The 18,499-nt window shown below is 35.8% G+C and overlaps 1 protein-coding gene across 1 annotated transcript in view; it reads left to right on the plus strand.

The window, feature by feature from the left end:
• RBL2 (RB transcriptional corepressor like 2) overlaps nt 1–18,499 on the plus strand; it is a 42,066-nt gene that overhangs the window by 19,378 nt on the left and 4,189 nt on the right. Inside the window, exons 9-21 of the mRNA XM_001372048.5 lie at nt 4,796–4,962; nt 6,429–6,538; nt 7,198–7,301; nt 10,032–10,169; nt 10,808–10,972; nt 11,538–11,649; nt 13,494–13,766; nt 13,925–14,199; nt 14,295–14,471; nt 14,569–14,640; nt 15,343–15,445; nt 16,100–16,305; nt 18,041–18,205. Coding sequence (XP_001372085.1) covers nt 4,796–4,962; nt 6,429–6,538; nt 7,198–7,301; nt 10,032–10,169; nt 10,808–10,972; nt 11,538–11,649; nt 13,494–13,766; nt 13,925–14,199; nt 14,295–14,471; nt 14,569–14,640; nt 15,343–15,445; nt 16,100–16,305; nt 18,041–18,205 — 2,067 coding nt within the window. The remainder of the gene's footprint in view (nt 1–4,795; nt 4,963–6,428; nt 6,539–7,197; nt 7,302–10,031; nt 10,170–10,807; nt 10,973–11,537; nt 11,650–13,493; nt 13,767–13,924; nt 14,200–14,294; nt 14,472–14,568; nt 14,641–15,342; nt 15,446–16,099; nt 16,306–18,040; nt 18,206–18,499) is intronic.

Here is an 18,499-nt window from a genome sequence, read left to right on the forward strand (position 1 = left end):
AAATACCCCATGGAACTCAGTGCCCCTTCCCAGGAAAGGAAAAATAAGGCATTTTTCTGCAGATTTTCAGGAGCCCTACTGTTCCCTTATCCACTCATCACACACACACACACAAAAAAACATAAACACTATAGAAATGGAAGAAGGTAAAAGACAACTGATATCACAAGATAACAGTATATTCATAGATGTACACAAGAAGCCAAAATGAGAAAGAAATGGGAAACGGGAAAGGGAATGAGAAAGATGAGAAAGAGAGGAAAAGAGAATGTGAATGAGAAAAGGAGAGGAAACAGGAGCAGGAACAAGAGTGAGTTAGGGAATGGGACCAGACAAAGAAAAAGACTTCAGACCAGGATAGAGTCAGGAACTGGGACCAGAAAAAGAACTCGGCCCATAGTAAAGATCAAAGTTGACCATAAAAGAAGAAGCGATACTATGAATGAGAATGGGAACATGGAAGAGAGGAAAGAAATATGAGTGGGGAAGAGACTGGGAACAGGAATAAGAGAGATAGGGAATGAAAGAGAGAAAAGGACAAGAAAAGTGACCAAGAAGAGGATGAAGAAGATGATTATATGAATAGCAGACATCAGAGAAAATTACAGGAGAAGGAAGCTGCTTATCAAGAGCAATTTAAGAATTGAGAGATTAGAGAATGGAAGAAAATATGAAAGAAACTGAAAGGGAAGAAAAGACAGAAGAATGGCAAAAAGAATTCTTGATTCTTAGAAGATTACAATGATGACAGATCCTAAATATTATAAGCGACTTAAGAATAGATTGTGTGACATGGAAAAGGAAATGGAAGCAGCTGTGAGATGGAAAAGGAGAAAAGGTAAAATTGGAAGAAATAAGGCAACATCTTTTGGCAGAATGACATCCAGAACCAAAGACTGGAACAAGAAGCAGAAAAGCACAGAATTTATGGAAGAAGAAGAAGAAAAGTGAGAGCCCATAGAGTAAGAGGAGGAAATAGAACACAAACCTTGCAGCCCATCAGATTGGCTCCATCAGTTTCATCTGATATTGGCAGTGCAACCTCCAATACTCCTGGGGCTGAATATCCCTTTGGTATCATGGGGATGCTGTAAACAAAAGAAGTTCCCTGTGGATAATGTTTTCAACAAATTTGAGGATGAAGACATTGATGATATCCCTCAGGAAAGGAAACTGGTTCCTTTAGATTATGGTAAAGATGGTAAAAGTTCCACCAGGTGCTGTTAACACAGAAAAAGAGTGCAAATATATCAAAAATCTTATTGAGAAAATCTTGACACCTAAACTTAAGCTCTTTGCATATGCAAAGATTGGTCAAACTAGACCGTGGATTGATAAGGAAATCATAGAATATATAGGTGAAGAAAAAGCCATGTTAGTTGATTTTTATTTGTTCTAAGCTTATGGCTCATAAGCTTTACCACAAACTATATTAAATGATGTTTCCATGGTACTAGATAAAGAAGCAGAAGTTTTATAGCCATATGTGGAAATTATTGACAAGTGAAATGGAAGCCAAGAAAATCAGTCTTGTAAAATAAAAATTTTTTTGTATTTAGGTTCATTTCTAATTTTTCCCCTTTTTCATCATTCAAATTTTATCTGTCCTCAAAGACCCTTGTAAAATCTATAATTTTTAACATTCTATGTGAGAATTTTTTTGATCTGCTCTAAGACCCCCTCTGTTCTCCTTTCCATGTAGTTAGTTACTTGAATCCTCCATTAGTTCTCTTTATAACTCACCTGGGAGAATTACTGGTTTGTTTTGCAAACTATTGCTACTGAACAACACCCCTCTGATAATTCTGTTCCAATTCGTTTGTTTCTTGTAAATATTAAAATAATTTCTCGGTTCTCTTGCAAAATTGAACTTAAAATATTGAATTGTTTCCAAGTAGAAAACTAAGATAATCATTTTATATTGCTAGAACATTGTCATCTTTTATACCCCAGACCTTTTTAAATTTAAAAATTGATCAGAAGTAGCAAGTCCCATTTAAGGTATAGAATTTAGAATATAGGATTGTGTTAGGCGAGCAACCTACTTTTATTTAAATTATGAATGCGTGAGCATAAGCAAATGTATGAACATCTTTTTTCTTTGCTCTCTTGTCTTAGGGGCACTTGTCTTAAACATTTAATGATTCAGGATCCTAAAGGAAAATAATGATGTTGTGCTAATCTTAAGTGTCTTTGACAATTGAATTGTAAGGGATTTTATTATGGTGCAGGATTCTGCTGAACAGGATGGGGTACCCCTGTTTAGCTGGTTTCTTCAGCTTTTCTCTTAAGGGAGAATGAGTCCCATAGAGCTTTTTACATTTCTTTAATTTGATCATTAAATTCTACTGCACGTTATTTTTTTACATTCATTGCCTTTAACTCCCAAAGTTCCATTTAATATGTCCTTGTAATAACTTCTCATCTTTAAAAAATGTTTTTTAAGAAAAAAATTCTTTTAAGAAATGTTTTCAAGAAATATTTTCCTTTTTTTAAAAAAGGCTAATTTCAACATTGGGAGAAGTAGGAGAAAACATTAATAGATTTGGACATAACAGTTTAGACAATATTTGCATCCATTGAGATATTTTTTGACTGCTTGATTTTTCTTTTCCTTTTTTTAAAAAAATTGTAAGGAGAATTTATGACAACTATTTTTTATATACATAATTGGAGACTTTGTTTTTCTTCTACATATCCATGTTAAAAATCTGAAGATGTATGTAAAGTCTTTGAGCTGTCTTTATTGTAGGACAGAATTTTTCCAGGGACCAAAACAATTTGATTTGTTTAGAAAAGTATAACTGTGATTCTGTTACTAGATTTCTTTCTTCTTGAGGAGACATTTGTAAAGACTGTTCTTAACAAATGGAAATATGAAAAGTTTCCACCATATAAATATTTTGAATATTAAAAATATGTATAGTTGATCTAGGGACTCATTCTTTCAGAGCTTATTAAATAAATGGCATCATTTTATATTTTTTGCAAAGCTGTTTCTAGACTAATCAAGTACATTTAATACACAGGAAAATACATTGTAATGCTACAGGTGTAAACCATTAGGTGGATACATCTTCCATCAATGCAAATCATAGCTTATCCAGGTCTTCTCATGTTGTGTGATTCTTATCTGTGTCTTTCCTTCCATGGATTTTTCATGGAAAATGTATGCAATGTCTTGGAGGCTTTTTTCTAGGTTTTCCTAAATGCAAGACTTGTATTCCTTTGCAGCATTTGGGTTGTATATTATCTTTTGTTCTTATGTGACCAGGCACCTTCCTTTTCTAATCATACATTTCCTCACATAGGTCTTTTATATTGCTCTTTGTGTGTTGGTGATATAAAGGAAAATCATGCTGCATTTTAAATCAGAAAAACCTATATTTCAGTCCCCAGCTTAGCTCTGTTCTGGTTGTGCAACTTAGGACTTAAAATTAGAGGGTTGGACCTCCAAGATACCCTTCTATTTCTTCCACATATAGCTTCCTACTTAGGCCTTCTGTGTACCTTTCCCTTGCCTTAGGATTATCAACAACTTTAATTATTTTAACTGGAAATTAAAGAACATTTCTTAGTTCTCTATCATAGAATATTAGTGTTAAAAATGAATTTTTATGTCAGGGATCATTGAAAGTATAGAGCAAGTTCCCAGATGGATCCAAGCCTCTCTGGGCCTACCTTATTGTCCATCTTCATGTTATATGGTCTAAAGTGACAATGGGCATTTGTCATCTTTTTTTTTCCTTACCTAAAATGGATTGTTAGGCCAATCTTTTTTGATTGGTCATAGATCCCACAGAGGAATTTTTGCAGAATTCTAGATTTTAATACAGTTGGCAAAAAGTCTCATCTTCAAACACAAACTTCAAGAGAATGTTCTTATCTAGAAGAAATCCCTCCTCTTTCATGTATAGAACATCCTCCATAAAAACTTATCTAATGGTTTTATTTGATTTAATTTTTTTAATAATCAGGAAAATATGACAGTACAAAATTAAAGGAAAATATCAATTTTGCGCCTTTGACTTTTGAATCTTTAGAAAGGATATTTCTATTAAAATTGATTTTTATTCTTAAATCCCTTGACACAGTTAATATTTTTTTTACAAGTGTCCCATTTATTCCATAAAATAATGATTTCATTGAAGATTTGTCCACTTTTATTTCCTTTAATTTTCAAAGAATTAACTTCATTGAAAACCTCTGATAAAGTAAGATTGTTTGATTACAGTAGCTAAACAACAGATTATATGGGGGCAGAAGAGACTTTGAAAGAGTGGCATCTCCACTGAGTTAACCTTTCTTTAAAAAACATATGTTTTATTTTTACTTCTATTTAAAGCAGATTTTATAGATCAGGTGAGACTTTTTGCTGAGTCACAGATTTTGTTTGGAAGCTAGAATTTTTGGGCATCAGATTTTGGTATACCATTTGCAGACTCTGAGGTGTTTTTAAGATAGATGGAATAAATCTTAAAAAGGATAGTGTTTGCAAGATTTTTAATAATGTCATATATGACAACTCATTTTTGCATTTTTGGGCTTAGTTTGGAGAAGTTTTGATTTTTCAGGCAACAGTTTCATTTAAGTGAGACAAAAGCAGATATAAATCACATTTATCCATAATTCTTGTCAGTATTGTTCATAAGCACAAAGACATCTATAATCATAAGTAACAATTCTGAATATTATTCTATTTTAGTCTTATATTTCCTTGGCCTACTATGTGAGAAATGTTTATTTTTTTCTGACCTGAAATAACAGTTTTCACTTGATTTTCATTTTCTTTTAGTCTAAAGCATTTAGAATTTCAACTCCACTTACTGGCCGCAGATACATTAAAGAGAACAACCCCTATGTGACCCCTGTTTCCATAGCTACTCACAGCTTGAGTCGTCTTCACACCATGTTGGCAGGCCTCAAAAATTCACCAAGTGAGAAATTAGAACAAGTCCTAAGGTGAGTTTGAGCCTTGGATACCAGGCTATAATAATTGGAAATTTCTTAATATGTTTAAAATGACAAAGAAATATAGCACTTTGGTTGCCTTAATAATTGCAAATATATTAAGCACCTACTCTGTACTACTAATCACTTTGGTAAGTACTGAAATATAGTTTACATTCTTGAAAAGTTTAAAAGTCAAGACTAAAACGACTGAGTCAATAGAAGACTATGGTACATAATTGAGTGCCAAATTATGTGATATGAGCAGTGTGGGAAGGAGTTCAGAAGAGTGAGAACTCTTATCAGGGCAAGAGATTTTAGTGATAGTTTCATGGAAAGGATCAGTATTGTGTGAATAAGCTGATGAAAATATTAAGTTTCATGTGTAAAAATTTGGAGAAAGATAGCAATAATTGTATTTTGTGAGTTATATAAACTATTTTTGCTTTATAGAATTAATGTAAACTCTTTGAAGGCAGGGGTTTCTCATAACTTTGTATCCCAACTACCTAGTGCAGAGCCATGTGCATAGTAGGCACTTAACCAATATATATATATACATACATACACACACACACACACACACACACACACACACACACACACACACACACACACACAGAGTGAGAGAGAGCGTGTACATTGCATTATTCTAGAAATGAGAACTTCATCTTTGCCACTAATTCTCTGTCACCTTGGACAAGCCATTTCACTTTCTGAGGCTGAATTTCTGCTTCTTTAAAACAAAGCTAAATGATAGTTAAGCTCCTGTCCAAATAAAAATTCCCATTATGCTACAATATAGGGGAAGTATAGGAATCCAACTTCATTTCTTAGAATGGATCCCATATTGTTAAGAATCTTCCCTGGGAGTTTATTATTCAATAGTTGTCACCAATTATAATTACTTAAGAATGTTATCAGGACTAAGCACAGCCCATGGGTGTCAATAGTAGTCCTAAGGCAAAGGCAGGCAGAAAAGGTGGAAAAGGAGAGAAAAATTGGAGAGATAAAGGAGAGAAAGGAAAAAAAAGAGCTGAAGATGGAAAGAAGTCACATAATACAGCAGAAAGAGTTTGGGACTCAGAGTCAGACAACCCAAAGTCAAATCTGGCCATTTTGGACAAGTCATTTAACCTCTGTGATTCCCCTGCCTAACTTTGGAAGATTAAAGAGTTGTTTTGGATGATCTCTGCTCTCCTAACTTAGTCTATGACTCCAGTCTGATCCTATGTGCTATGTGTCACATTGACAGGTTCCATTAGCCCATACACAGGTTACCGCTGCTTGATCTCTTTTCTGCCGCTTGTATGTCTAACTTAGACATGATGTAAGGACGTTGAGTAGGTAGTTTTTATACAAATGTTTGCTATTCCTTTAAATGTGTATTAGCAAAAGGCACAACTTTGATCAGTCTGTGGTGTTCTTGTGACTAGCCAAAACATTTAAATTAGATCTTAATATTCATTCTTTTTTAGGGCATGTACCAGAGATCCAACACAATCTATTGCTAATAGATTGAAAGAAATGTATGAAATATATTGTCAGCACTCCCAGGCAGATGGTGATTTTAACAGTTGTGCTAAAGGTATGGCTTAGCATCAGCTATGTTGCACTATTCTTTGAAATTGAATTAAATGTGGCTCTTTTTTTTTTGATGACTCAGAAATATAGGTGAAAGATTGGTAACAGTAATATTTACTGGGGTGGAATGTCTGCTTCTAGATGTCGTGATTTCTCTGTCATCCATGTAGCAGGTCCTTCTCAGAATGTATGTTAGCCTTAAGCCCTTATTATGCTGGATATTTAATATTTTAAAAAATTCCTTTGTAGTCTTGAAAAAGGGAAATTAAATGGTAGAATAGTGATTGCTTAACATAAGAACACTAAATGTAGCTGTTTTATGGTTCAATGTTATACAAGGCTTGAAAAGTGTTATAAGTGATTAATCTTTTAAAAACATAGTCTTCTCTGCCTTGTCATCCCCAGAGTAGATTTCAATTTAACAAACACAAATCTTGTCTTAACTTGATGGCACTATGATCTAAAAAGTTGTTCATTAAAATAAATTTCATTTTATAACTTTAAAATATTACCCAATATATTAAGAGAGTTAATGTTAATTAAAATACAAATAAGCATGATATGTAGCTGAAGTCTGCAGTTTTGTTTTGCTTTTGCTTTTTGTAAAGCCAAATCACTTCTAGAAATGTGATTTGGGTGTTTTTAATTTTTTTTTCTCTGTAGAAATTGCCAGCAAACATTTTCGCTATGCAGAAATACTTTACTATAAAGTATTGGAATCAGTTATTGATCAGGAACAGAAAAGACTGGGAGACATTGATTTATCTGTAAGTAAAATAACTAAGGTTGATGTAAACATGGTCAAGTCTTATTGCATGGTTATTCATTGTTGACCAAAAGATAATATAAGAAAAAAAGTCTATCAGGTGAATTTAACTGGCATATGGAGGAACAAGCCATGGCCTTACCAAACTTCCACACAAATCACAATTCAATGGACTTCTGATCTCATCCTTGTCATTACTCTCTGAACATCACATTCTATTTTCTCATCTTACGTAGTTCTTATCTCTGTTCTTCCATAAGTCCTCTATAAGGGATCTACCCAGTGTGCTAGAAGTCTTCCTACAGGCCTTTTTATATTTTGTGTCTTATCAGTGAAGCATTCAGGCTGTCTTTGTGTTACTTCTTGCCCTTGCTACATGACCAGCACATTGTGACAGTAAAACAGGGAGACCTGTTTTTACTAAAGTCTTAAAAGATGCCCTTTTCAGCATCTAGATGGAAGAAGAATTTCTTATAATGAGGTCTTCTAAATGCTTCTGTCTGTAGATGTATTATGCTGACTATTCATCAATCACCCTAATATTAAAGGCCTTACTAAGTGTGATCATTGACCACTCTAAAGAAATTGGCCTAACAGTCAATGAAGGAGAAACATGCTCATGGTCTAGACTTTTGGCATCGTAATTTCAATTCCACACAAATCTTTTTGTATTTAGACAGTTTCCTAACATGACAGTGTCAGAACTTAGGTAATTTAAAAACTATTTTGGATGGGACATTACCTTTCATACCTTCCAGATTTAGTTAAGTTTACTTGACTACTTAATGAACTTGAGAGATTTATTTACTAAAGTCTCTATCCTCTTCAGTATATAGTAGCATATTAAATAAATTAGAATAGCAAGCTATATATTTATATTTAAATACTTAAATATACCAAACTAGTGGCCAGTATAAAGATTTCCCTAAGCTGTTTTTGTCCTGAGTCAATAATTTGAGTTCATTTCTAATTCTAAGTATGTACTTTTTAGGACATGAGGTAATGTGTTACACTTTGCTAAACAAAATAATTAATCATTGTATTTTCTAAATTTTACAAATAAGGTGGGAAACATCCAGTTCCTAGATGCTGCATATTAATATTTTTCTCTTCTAGAGAGATTATTTTAATACATAGATGGTCAAGGGATCTAAGATTTCATTGGTGTGGGCATTCTTCCTATTAATAGAGATCATAGATTGTAGGGGAAAATATAAAAGAATGTTAAGATAATACTATGGTTGCTGATTTTAAAATTAATACAGCCCAAGGCAAAATGACTTTTAGCAGCTTTTATTTACAAAAAATGTAGAGTGGGTGAAAGTAGAGAAATATAAACAAGCATAGAGTAAGAAGTCTAGCTTATCACCCTAAATGTTGCTCAGATCTTGGCTTAACCCATGTAGAGCTCGTTAACCCCTCAGCCAGAGGACTTGGTGTTGAATTAAGCAAGGGTTCAACCCACGTGGCCTCCTCCAAGAAGGGAGTGCCTCTCTGGAACTAATCTTCCCAGAATCCAGGAAAGGAAGGTCAGATTTTTACTCAACCAGGTGAAGCTCCAAAGGAGAAGATCCAGGAGCAGTATTACCAGAAACAGTCCAAGAGCCAGAGTTCCAGGTTCAAGCTCCTCCATGCCCAAGATTCAGGATGAAGACAGAAGACCTCTTGGATAGGAAGTTCATCATCTTTTATAGTCCCTTTTTTACATCACTTCCTGTCCCTGCCTCCACTTTATGGGGACCAATTGCAGTCTTTAAATTTACTTAACACTGCCCAAGGGGGCAGTCAGTCACTTCTAGAGGTGTTACTCATGTTATTAAGTGGTTTGTGAACCTCCCTTACTTAATGTTAATTAGGGGTGTCTTTGCTTTTAGTTGATTAAATTTAAAAGTAGGCAGGGGGGAGAGTCAATCCCATCTTCACAAGATATTACCTTAGTAGAAAAGTTACAGAATTTCCGAGGGTTGGAAAGTAAGTCACTATGGTTTAAGAAAATCATCTGGTGGCCAATTTTATGGTAATGAACTCTTTGTAAGATTTAAATTAATATCAAATAACGCCAAGTATTATATTTTATGATTTATTAATAATCACTTGAAGTAGAAGAAATAAAAGAACAAAAGAAAAAAACTTATGTTTGATCATGTGTGAAAAATTCTCCTGCCTGGCACTCACCAACCTCCACTACCACGTTTCTGGGAGAAGAGAGAGGGAGGAGCTACACAAAACTTATATCTTCCCTAAGTTAGTACCTAATGTGAGAAAGAACATGGGAAGCTGGGAAAGAGTTTGGGGGAGCAAAATTCTAATTATACATCTTCTAAACTAAACTAAGCCAGTCCCTTGACTATTCACATACACAAATCATTTTGCTTTTATTTATAGTATTTCCAGTTTGGTAAGATCTGCTAGTGCTTATGCTTTGCTGGCATAGTATTTATCCAAAATAACCATTTATTATCACAATAAAAGATTGGCTAAATACAGCATTATTAGAAGACAAGTTCCTTCCTTGCCCACAAGTTATCTTCTTCATACCTTTGTTTCCATAATGGTTGTGGTAAAAGTTGACTTTCTGATATTTTTCTTGGAAAAAACATATTCCCATTCTCTTAACTAACCAGGAAAAGGTTAATTGATGCTTTCAATATTTTATTTTTAGTTCACTGTGAAAATGCTATCCCTTTGTAATAGTTTGATGTTTTCATATTGTAATTATTTTATTTAACAGGGCATACTGGAACAAGATGCTTTCCACAGATCGCTCTTAGCCTGTTGTCTTGAGGTCATCACTTTCTCTTACAAGCCTCCTGGGAATTTCCCTTTTATTGCAGAAATCTTTGATGTACCACTTTATCATTTTTATAAGGTATTTAAAAAACTCAACACTAACAGTCTTGATGGAAGATTAATCCATCTATGACTTCAAAAGGGAGCAGCTTGACTTAACCTTATCTTCCTTTTAAGTCATCTAGTTATATATTAATATTTCAAAAAATTTCCCCTCTTTTTATTAGGTATTTAATAATTTCTAGATCTCCATCTGGAGGAACAGAAGAGAAGTAGAATAGTATTATTAATTTTAAAATATATCAATAGTTTTTCATTAGGAAAGGGGGGAAATCATTTAATTTAGTTGCTACTCACTAAAGTAAAACATATGGAATCTTACAAATATGTTGAACTAAAAAGACAAAAGAAGTAAGCAGACCAGTCACAAATCTATTATATCATGGCAGCTTTCCATTTGCTTTGTGAAAATTAAATATAAAAATAAAGGTTTTCATGTTTCAAAACAAAAGGCAGAAGTTTTTTTGGAATCGTAATACTAAATAACTATGGATAAAATTATATATGTTAGTTGCTTCTTTCATGATTTTAATTAACTGTACCAACATCAGGACATGAATACAAGTTTTGGTCACAATTTTATTATTACATAGCTGAAATTTTATGAATAATTTGTTCTGCAACCTAAATGAGATGGGTTCTGTTTCATTATTGCAGGTAATAGAGGTATTCATTAGAGCAGAAGATGGCCTCTGTAGGGAAGTGGTGAAGCATCTCAATCATATCGAAGAACAGATCCTTGACCACATGGCCTGGAAACCAGAGTCTCCACTTTGGGACAGAATTAGAGATAATGAAAACAAAGTTCCTACCTGTGAAGAGGTTTGAAATTTTTGTTGTGACACCTTTTTACAGAAAAGATATAATGATAAAATCACAATCTTGTTTTTCAGCAAATAGATTTCCATCTCCCTCATTGGTCATTCCATTCCTTTAAAAAAGGATTTGTAAGTGTTTTAAATTTAGAGAATGCACTTGTGGTGGAGTTAACTACTAAAACTCACATCTCTTAATCATTAATGAGTATGAATTTACATCTTAGTGTTAAGGTTAAGGTTGTAAGGGAAATGTTTTCCCCACATACATTGTTTGATTATAATTTGTGCATTATTACTATGTCTGAATATATAGTATTCATAGTTTCTACAAAGTTGGAAAAATTGAAATTTCTGTTCAATTCTGAAATAATAACTCATCAACTCTCTCTTGCATTAATCAGTGTTTGAACCTAAGACTGGAACATATTTAAGTCTTAGAAGGTAGTCAGCAATAGGATTATAAAAGGCAGCTGAGATAGCATAGAAGTCTTATAAGCAACAACTGAATAAACATCAACTTGTTTTCTTTTAATTGCATTTGTGCATCCTATATAACTATTTTTATTTAGGTTATGCCACCTCAGAACCTGGAACGGGCAGACGGAATTAGTGTGACTGGCTCCCCTTTGACCCCAAGAAGGGTTAATGAAGTTCGTGCTGAAAGTGGAGGATTGGGAAGAAGTAAGTTAAAACTCATGGAAACTCCAAATGAAGACTTATTATAACCTTCAAATATAGACAATAGAACTTAATGTACACCTGTAGGCCAGATTTGGGGAACAACTAAAGCTAAGTATGAAAAAAAAAACAATGGGAACATGTATTATTGTGTGTGACTTCATGGGAAAATAATGGTGGCAGAAGAAAAGCTAAAACAGTGAAGTTGCAACATGTATCACTGAGATAGCTTTTAGGCAATCTCAGAGCTTTCTGACCTTCTGCTTGATATGAATTACCTCATCAGTGCAAATGATGGAAAAAAGCATCATCTAAAGTTATAGAAATGCAAATCTTAGGCCACCATTAGAGGCAACTTTGTTATTTTATACTATACTAGAATATAAATATATTATTTTATAATTATAATAATTGTTATGCTGTCTTTGCATTATGCTGTATTAATATCTTCATTAGTCTGTTTGGGATCCAATTCCATTAGATTCAGTGGTTGTTTTTTGTTTTGTTTTGTTTTGTTTTGTTTTGTGACTTGACCAGCCTAGTTCTAGGAAGAATTTTACTTTTTTGTGTCAAGTATTCCTATATGCAAAGCCCAGACTAACTCTGGAGAAAAGGGACGAGGTATTCATTCTTTGCATTACCCACTTGACTCTGACATGTTTCTGCAAGACTTAACAAGTCTTTTTCCTATCATTAGTATGTACAATGTTTTTTCTTCTGAAAACTGCTATTCCACACAGACTCAGTGAACCAAAGTCACATATTACCAAAAGTATTGAATTCTGATCCTGTCTTTCTGACTTCTCAGCTTTGTGTCCATCTACAAACTTAATAATCTTGTTCTTTAGTCTGTTAGTAGGAATTTTAGGAAAACCAGTAGTAGGCTATTGCTTAGTCCCTACTGATATCTCTGATTATATCTTCCTTATAAATCCTAAAAGGAATTTCTAGGCAATCATTGAAGTGTTCAGGAAAGATTATTTTTTGGAAACCACCAACATTTATTCAGAATGCCAGAAATGACTGGGTTCAGCCAGTAAAATTGTCTGAGTTTTGATGGAGGAGACACTGATTTCAAACAAGAGTTTACTGAAAATTGTAGTTGAGTTGTGGGGAACTTTACTTGTCTGGATGAAAAAACAAAAACAAAAATTCAGACAACTGGAAAATCTGATTTCCATACTGATCTATACCTAGAGCAGGATGATCATGGTTTTCCCCAAAGCTCTCATTTAGGTGGGGGGGCAACAACCTTGCAGAATCATAGAATTTTCTATTTGCAAGTGCTACCTCAGAGGACATCTAATTCAACCAATCCCCAAAAAGAATCCTCTCTACAACATCTCTGACGCAGAGTCACCAGCACCAGCTTGTAGGTCTCTAGAGAAGGGGACAGATCCACTGCCTCTAAGACAGTCCCATTGTTCCACACTTGGAGAGCTCAAGTGTTCTTTTTCTGACATCAAACCTCAGTTTGTCTCTCTGTATTCTTTTACCACTCATTGTACTTAGTTCTTTTTTCTGGGACCAAGCATAATAAGTTTAATTTCTTTTCCAAAGCCAATATAGAAACAACCAAATCTAGCACCTTGTTTCCTAGAAGAATTGTTGGAAATTACTACCTCCTGACACTCCCCTGCTAAGGTCCAGTGAACCAGCCCTTCACTTCTCCTACAACTGAATTTGTCAAGAATAACAATTCATGCTGGTCGCCTTGGGGTCAAAAATTGCTAATTATGTTCCTTTCATCACATCTTTCAGAACTTAGCTATAAATGGGCTTGTGCATAGCACTTAACTGTCTCTAGAAGTGAAATGGTTTTAAAGATTTTGTTATTTTGTTCTCAGGCCTGACAACATCTCCTACCACATTATATGACAGATACAGTTCCCCAACAACCAGCACTACCCGGAGGAGGCTTTTTGTGGAGAATGATGGTCCTCCAGACAGTGGTGTACCTGTGCGGGTTTCCCCACAGTCCCTTGTCAATCCAGTGCCACTGCAAAATGTGACAGCGGAATCTGTGTCTGTAACTCCAGTTCCTGGACAGACATTGGTCACCATGGCAACTGCCACTGTAACAGCCAACAATGGGCAAACAGTGACAATTCCAGTACAAGGTTAGATTTGGGGGTTGGAGGGGGGATTCTAAGTTTTTTCTCTGTGAAGTTGGAGAACCAAGGGCTGGCTGGAGTGAGAGAGAAGCTAACATTGAGATCCCCTATTGGAAATTTTTCAGGATTTTATTTTCTTCATATTTCCTTATAACAAACTATAGGTATTGCCAACGAAAATGGAGGGATCACATTCTTCCCAGTCCAGGTCAACGTTGGCAGTCAGACTCAAGCTATGACTGGCTCCATCCAGCCCCTCAGTGCCCAAGCCCTGACTGGGAACTTGAGCTCACAGCAGGTGACAGGAACGGCCTTGCAAGTTCCAGGTCAGATAACCAATCAACAGATTTCCTCCACTGGACAACCACAGAGACAGAACCAACCTTTAACTAGCATCAGACCGAGGAAAACAAGCTCCTTATCACTCTTCTTTCGAAAGGTGTCCTTTCTTTTACAGTCACCCCATTGTAATAATATGGACATTTTTAGGAACTCTAAAGAAACTAATTTAAAATTGCTTTGCCTTTCCCACAGGTTTACCATTTAGCAAGTGTTCGGCTTCGCGACCTCTGTGCCAAGCTAGATATTTCTGATGAGTTAAGGAAAAAAATATGGACCTGTTTTGAATTCTCTGTGGTTCAGTGTCCTGAGCTTATGATGGATAGACATCTTGACCAGCTATTGATGTGTGCTATTTATGTGATGGCAAAGGTAATAAATGACCCTTGTGAAGCAAAAAAGAATTTGATTATTGAACAGGGTTGGGCCAGAGTTGTTAACCCCTCATAAAACTTCATTATCTTTTCAGGTGACAAAAGAAGACAAATCCTTCCAGAACATAATGCGTTGCTATAGGACACAGCCACAGGCCCGGAGCCAGGTAAGTATGTTTGTCGTTGTGGTCAGTGCTTTACAAAATTTAGTAGTAGTAATTTTTGTTGTTTTAATGCCTACCTTCCATCTTGGAATCCATACTCACGTATCAAATTTCAAAGCAGAAGAGAGTTAAGGAGTAGGCAATTTGGGGTTAAGTGACTTGCCCAGGGTCACATAGCTAGGAAGTATTTAAAGCCAGATTTGAACCCAGGCCTGGTTTTCTTATCCACTGAGCCACCTAGCTGCCCTGCAAACTGAAATATAAAATATCAACCAATTAAGTCTGTTGTGAATGTAGCAACTAAAAAATAATAAAATTCCTCAGAAGAAATAACTAGGAACTTTTTTCCATGTAAAACAATGACTCTTTTATGTGGCAACTTTTTTGAAAGGGCGTTAGAAGGCAATTAAATACATGTTTGTTGATTGTCTCTTCAACTTTAACATGGGACACAAATTAGGAAACTAACTTCTGTTAGTGATTTTTTTCCCCCACTAAAATGTCAATTTTCAAGTAGATGTGAAAGAATACGCATATTAGATTCAAACATTGACCATTTCAACTCATTTTCTTTTTCTCAAAAGCAATTATGAAAAGTCGATGGTGTAAATTTGGAAATAGAGGGAACTATCAAAATAACCCTGGGCAGAAGCATTAGACTTATTATAGAGTATCCTTATCTTAAATCTTTGAGTCTTTCTATAGGTATATAGGAGTGTCTTAATAAAGAGGAGGAGGAGAAGAAATTCTGGTAGCAGTGATAGTAGAAGCCACCAGAATTCCCCTACGGAGGTGAACAAAGAAAGAAGTAAGTAGCCCCTTAATGAATTGTTAAAAATTAGAAATTTCTTCCCTTGACTAGAGAATTGAGAATGTTGTTTTAGTAGAAAAGAAAACTATACATCAAATATGAAAAATACCAAGTTCCAGACTTAATAGAAATTTTCTGTTCTCTGGTTTTATGGCAAGTAGTAGGGAGGAAAAGGATGCTGGAAATGGAAGATAATCCAGTCTGCCTGGGGCCTGGCCTCCCAAAAATCCTAATACCTATCTTGGGGGAAGGGGTAGGTGAATATGAAGACAGCAGTTTTTAATTGATCATTTAAAACTCAGCTAAGTAAATAGGCTTGATAAATTATTTGCAACAAGTGGCTCACCAACTTGCTACCTGGAGACCAGAAGTACTTTAGTCATAAAGAGTGAAAAAATAATTGAATGCCTGCTGTGTACATGACAATGTAATTAATTTGCTATTCTGTAGTAATAAGTTTAGAGGTATGATATGCCACTAATAACAAATGTGCCTACATGCCAGAGGGCCAGAGGTTTGGGGCAAAAACCAAGACTTACCCTTTAATGCAGATGTTCTTTTCTGCCATAGTATAAAATAGCAACCTCTTGTGATTACCAGATTGATTAAGCAAGTTGTTATGTAAAACATCTAATATTATATATTTTCTAGCAAGCAGAGATTCCAGCCCAGTCATGAGGTCTAGTAGTACTTTGCCAGTTCCACAGCCCAATAGTGCCCCACCAACTCCTACTCGTCTCACTGGTGCCAATAGTGACATTGAAGAGGAAGAGAGGGGAGATCTCATCCAGTTTTACAACAACATCTATGTAGAGCAAATTCAGACATTTGCCCGGAAATATTCTCAGGCAAACACAGTAAGTTTAACTACTATTTTCACTCATTTTCAATGAGATGAGTTGTTTTCTTACCTTTTTTTTTAATTAAGAGAGATCTATTCAAAGGCAATGCAAGCAAGTCTGACTTATAGAAGTACTAGTACTAAAATTTCACTTAGTTTCAGTTAGAGTTAAGTGCTCTAGCAATGTGAAGATATATATTCCAATCCATATTCTGTAGTAGCACAGAATGTTTATCAGTCAGTCAGTAAACATTAAGCACTTGCTCTGTGCCAGGCACTGCACTAAGCACTGGAGATATCCAAGAAAGACAAAAGATGGGCCCTCCCTTTGAGAAGTTTGCAGCCTAACAGGGGAGACAACATACAGACAATTCTGTACAGACAAGATATGTCCTGGATAAACTGGAGATAATCGACAAGAGGAAAGGCTCTAGCATTGAGGAGAACTGTGAAAGACTCCTTATATATAGAAGGTGATATTTCAGCTGAAACTTGGAGGAAACCATGGAAACCAAAAGACAGGGATAACACAAAAGCATCCCAAACACAGGAGACAGCCTGGGGAAATGCTCTAGACAAAAGGTGGAAGGTATTGTTCAAGGAAAAGCCTGCACTTTGAGTAGAGGTTGGGCTGGGGTAGAGAGAGACTTGTGGGAAGGAGACCAACTAGCAGGCTGCTGGCTCTAGTAGTGCTTTGGGTGATAAGGGCTTGCACCTAACTGGGAGCAGTGTCAGAACAGAAAAGAGGTTTGTATCAGGCAGGTGGTGAGGGTCAAGGTGACAGCATTTAGCACTATTTGATGGGGCTGGGTTTGAGGGTGAGGCATTTAGTGTCCAATTGAGGGGGTTGGGGGGATGGTGGTGTCCTAAAAAGTAGTAGGGAAGTTAGGAAGAAGGTGGGCAAGAAGAGTCCCATTTTAGATATCAGTTTAAGATGTCTGTGAGACATACAGTTCTAAAAGACAGTTGGAGATATGAGACTCAAGGTCAGCAAGGAGGTTAGGGCTACAGGAAGTAACTGAATTCATGGGAGCTGATGAGATCACCAAGAGAAATCACATAGAGGGTGAAGAGGGTGAAGAACAGAGCCTCTGGGGAGGACCAGCACTTAGTTAGTGGGTGTGACCTGAGTGAAGGATCCAGTAAAGAGCCTGAGGAGTGGTCAGACTGGTAGGAGAGAGAGAGAAGAGAGGTGATCGTCAGTGTCAGACTGCTCAGAGGTTAAGGACAAGGACTGTAAAAAGACCAGTAGATCTGGTAGTTAAAACATCATTGGTAACTTTGGAGAGAGGAATTTCTATTGAATGAATTTAGAAGCCAGATTTCAGAGACTTAAAAGAATGAGAAGAAAGAAAGTGGGGGAGACTCAAGAGTGTAGCCACAAATCGGAGAGAGATGGAATGATAGCTAAGATGGATGGATCAAGTGAGGAATTATGAGGATGAGGGAGATATAGCTGTGTTTGTAGGCAGTAGGGGAAGTAGCCAGTAGACAAGAAGAGATTGAACATAAGTGAGAGTGGAGGTAACGGGTAATCTGCTAGAAAAAACAGGATTTATGGAGTAGAATTGGCAAGGAGAAAGGCTGCCTCCTTATGTGCTAATGCAAGCTTGTGGTTTTTCCTCACACATAGAAATATCAATGTTGCTTTTATGCCATTTAAAAAAAATGAAATAGAATTGGCTTAGATGTTATTACTTGTTTGCCTCTCCAAGAGCAGGTACTGACAAGTTAATTTTCTCTTTTAACAGACTGATGTTCCTCCACTTTCCCCTTACCCATTTGTAAGAACAGGCTCCCCTCGACGAATACAGTTATCCCAGAATCACCCTGTCTACATTTCCCCCCATAAGAATGAAATGATGCTTTCTCCCCGGGAAAAGATTTTCTACTATTTCAGCAGTAGCCCTTCAAAGGTGAGAGCTATTTGAAATTGAGTCTACCTGCCCAATGATACAAAGGATCATAAAGGAAAAGTGCCTTGTACTGAACACTTAGTACCAATCACTAACACCAATGCGGGGGAGGCAAAGGAACCAGGTGCCCAACGACCAAACATCCTTGAATAATTATGGCTTTAGTGAAATAATGTGAATTTGGCTAGAGCACTCAAAAAATTATCATAGAATCTTCAGAGTTGGAAGGGACCTCAGGTGCTATTTAGTCCAACTTATACCTGGGCAAAAACTCCTTCTGCAGCATGGCATTTC

Source organism: Monodelphis domestica, chromosome 1, assembly GCF_027887165.1.
Source record: "Monodelphis domestica isolate mMonDom1 chromosome 1, mMonDom1.pri, whole genome shotgun sequence".
NCBI lineage: Eukaryota > Metazoa > Chordata > Mammalia > Didelphimorphia > Didelphidae > Monodelphis > Monodelphis domestica.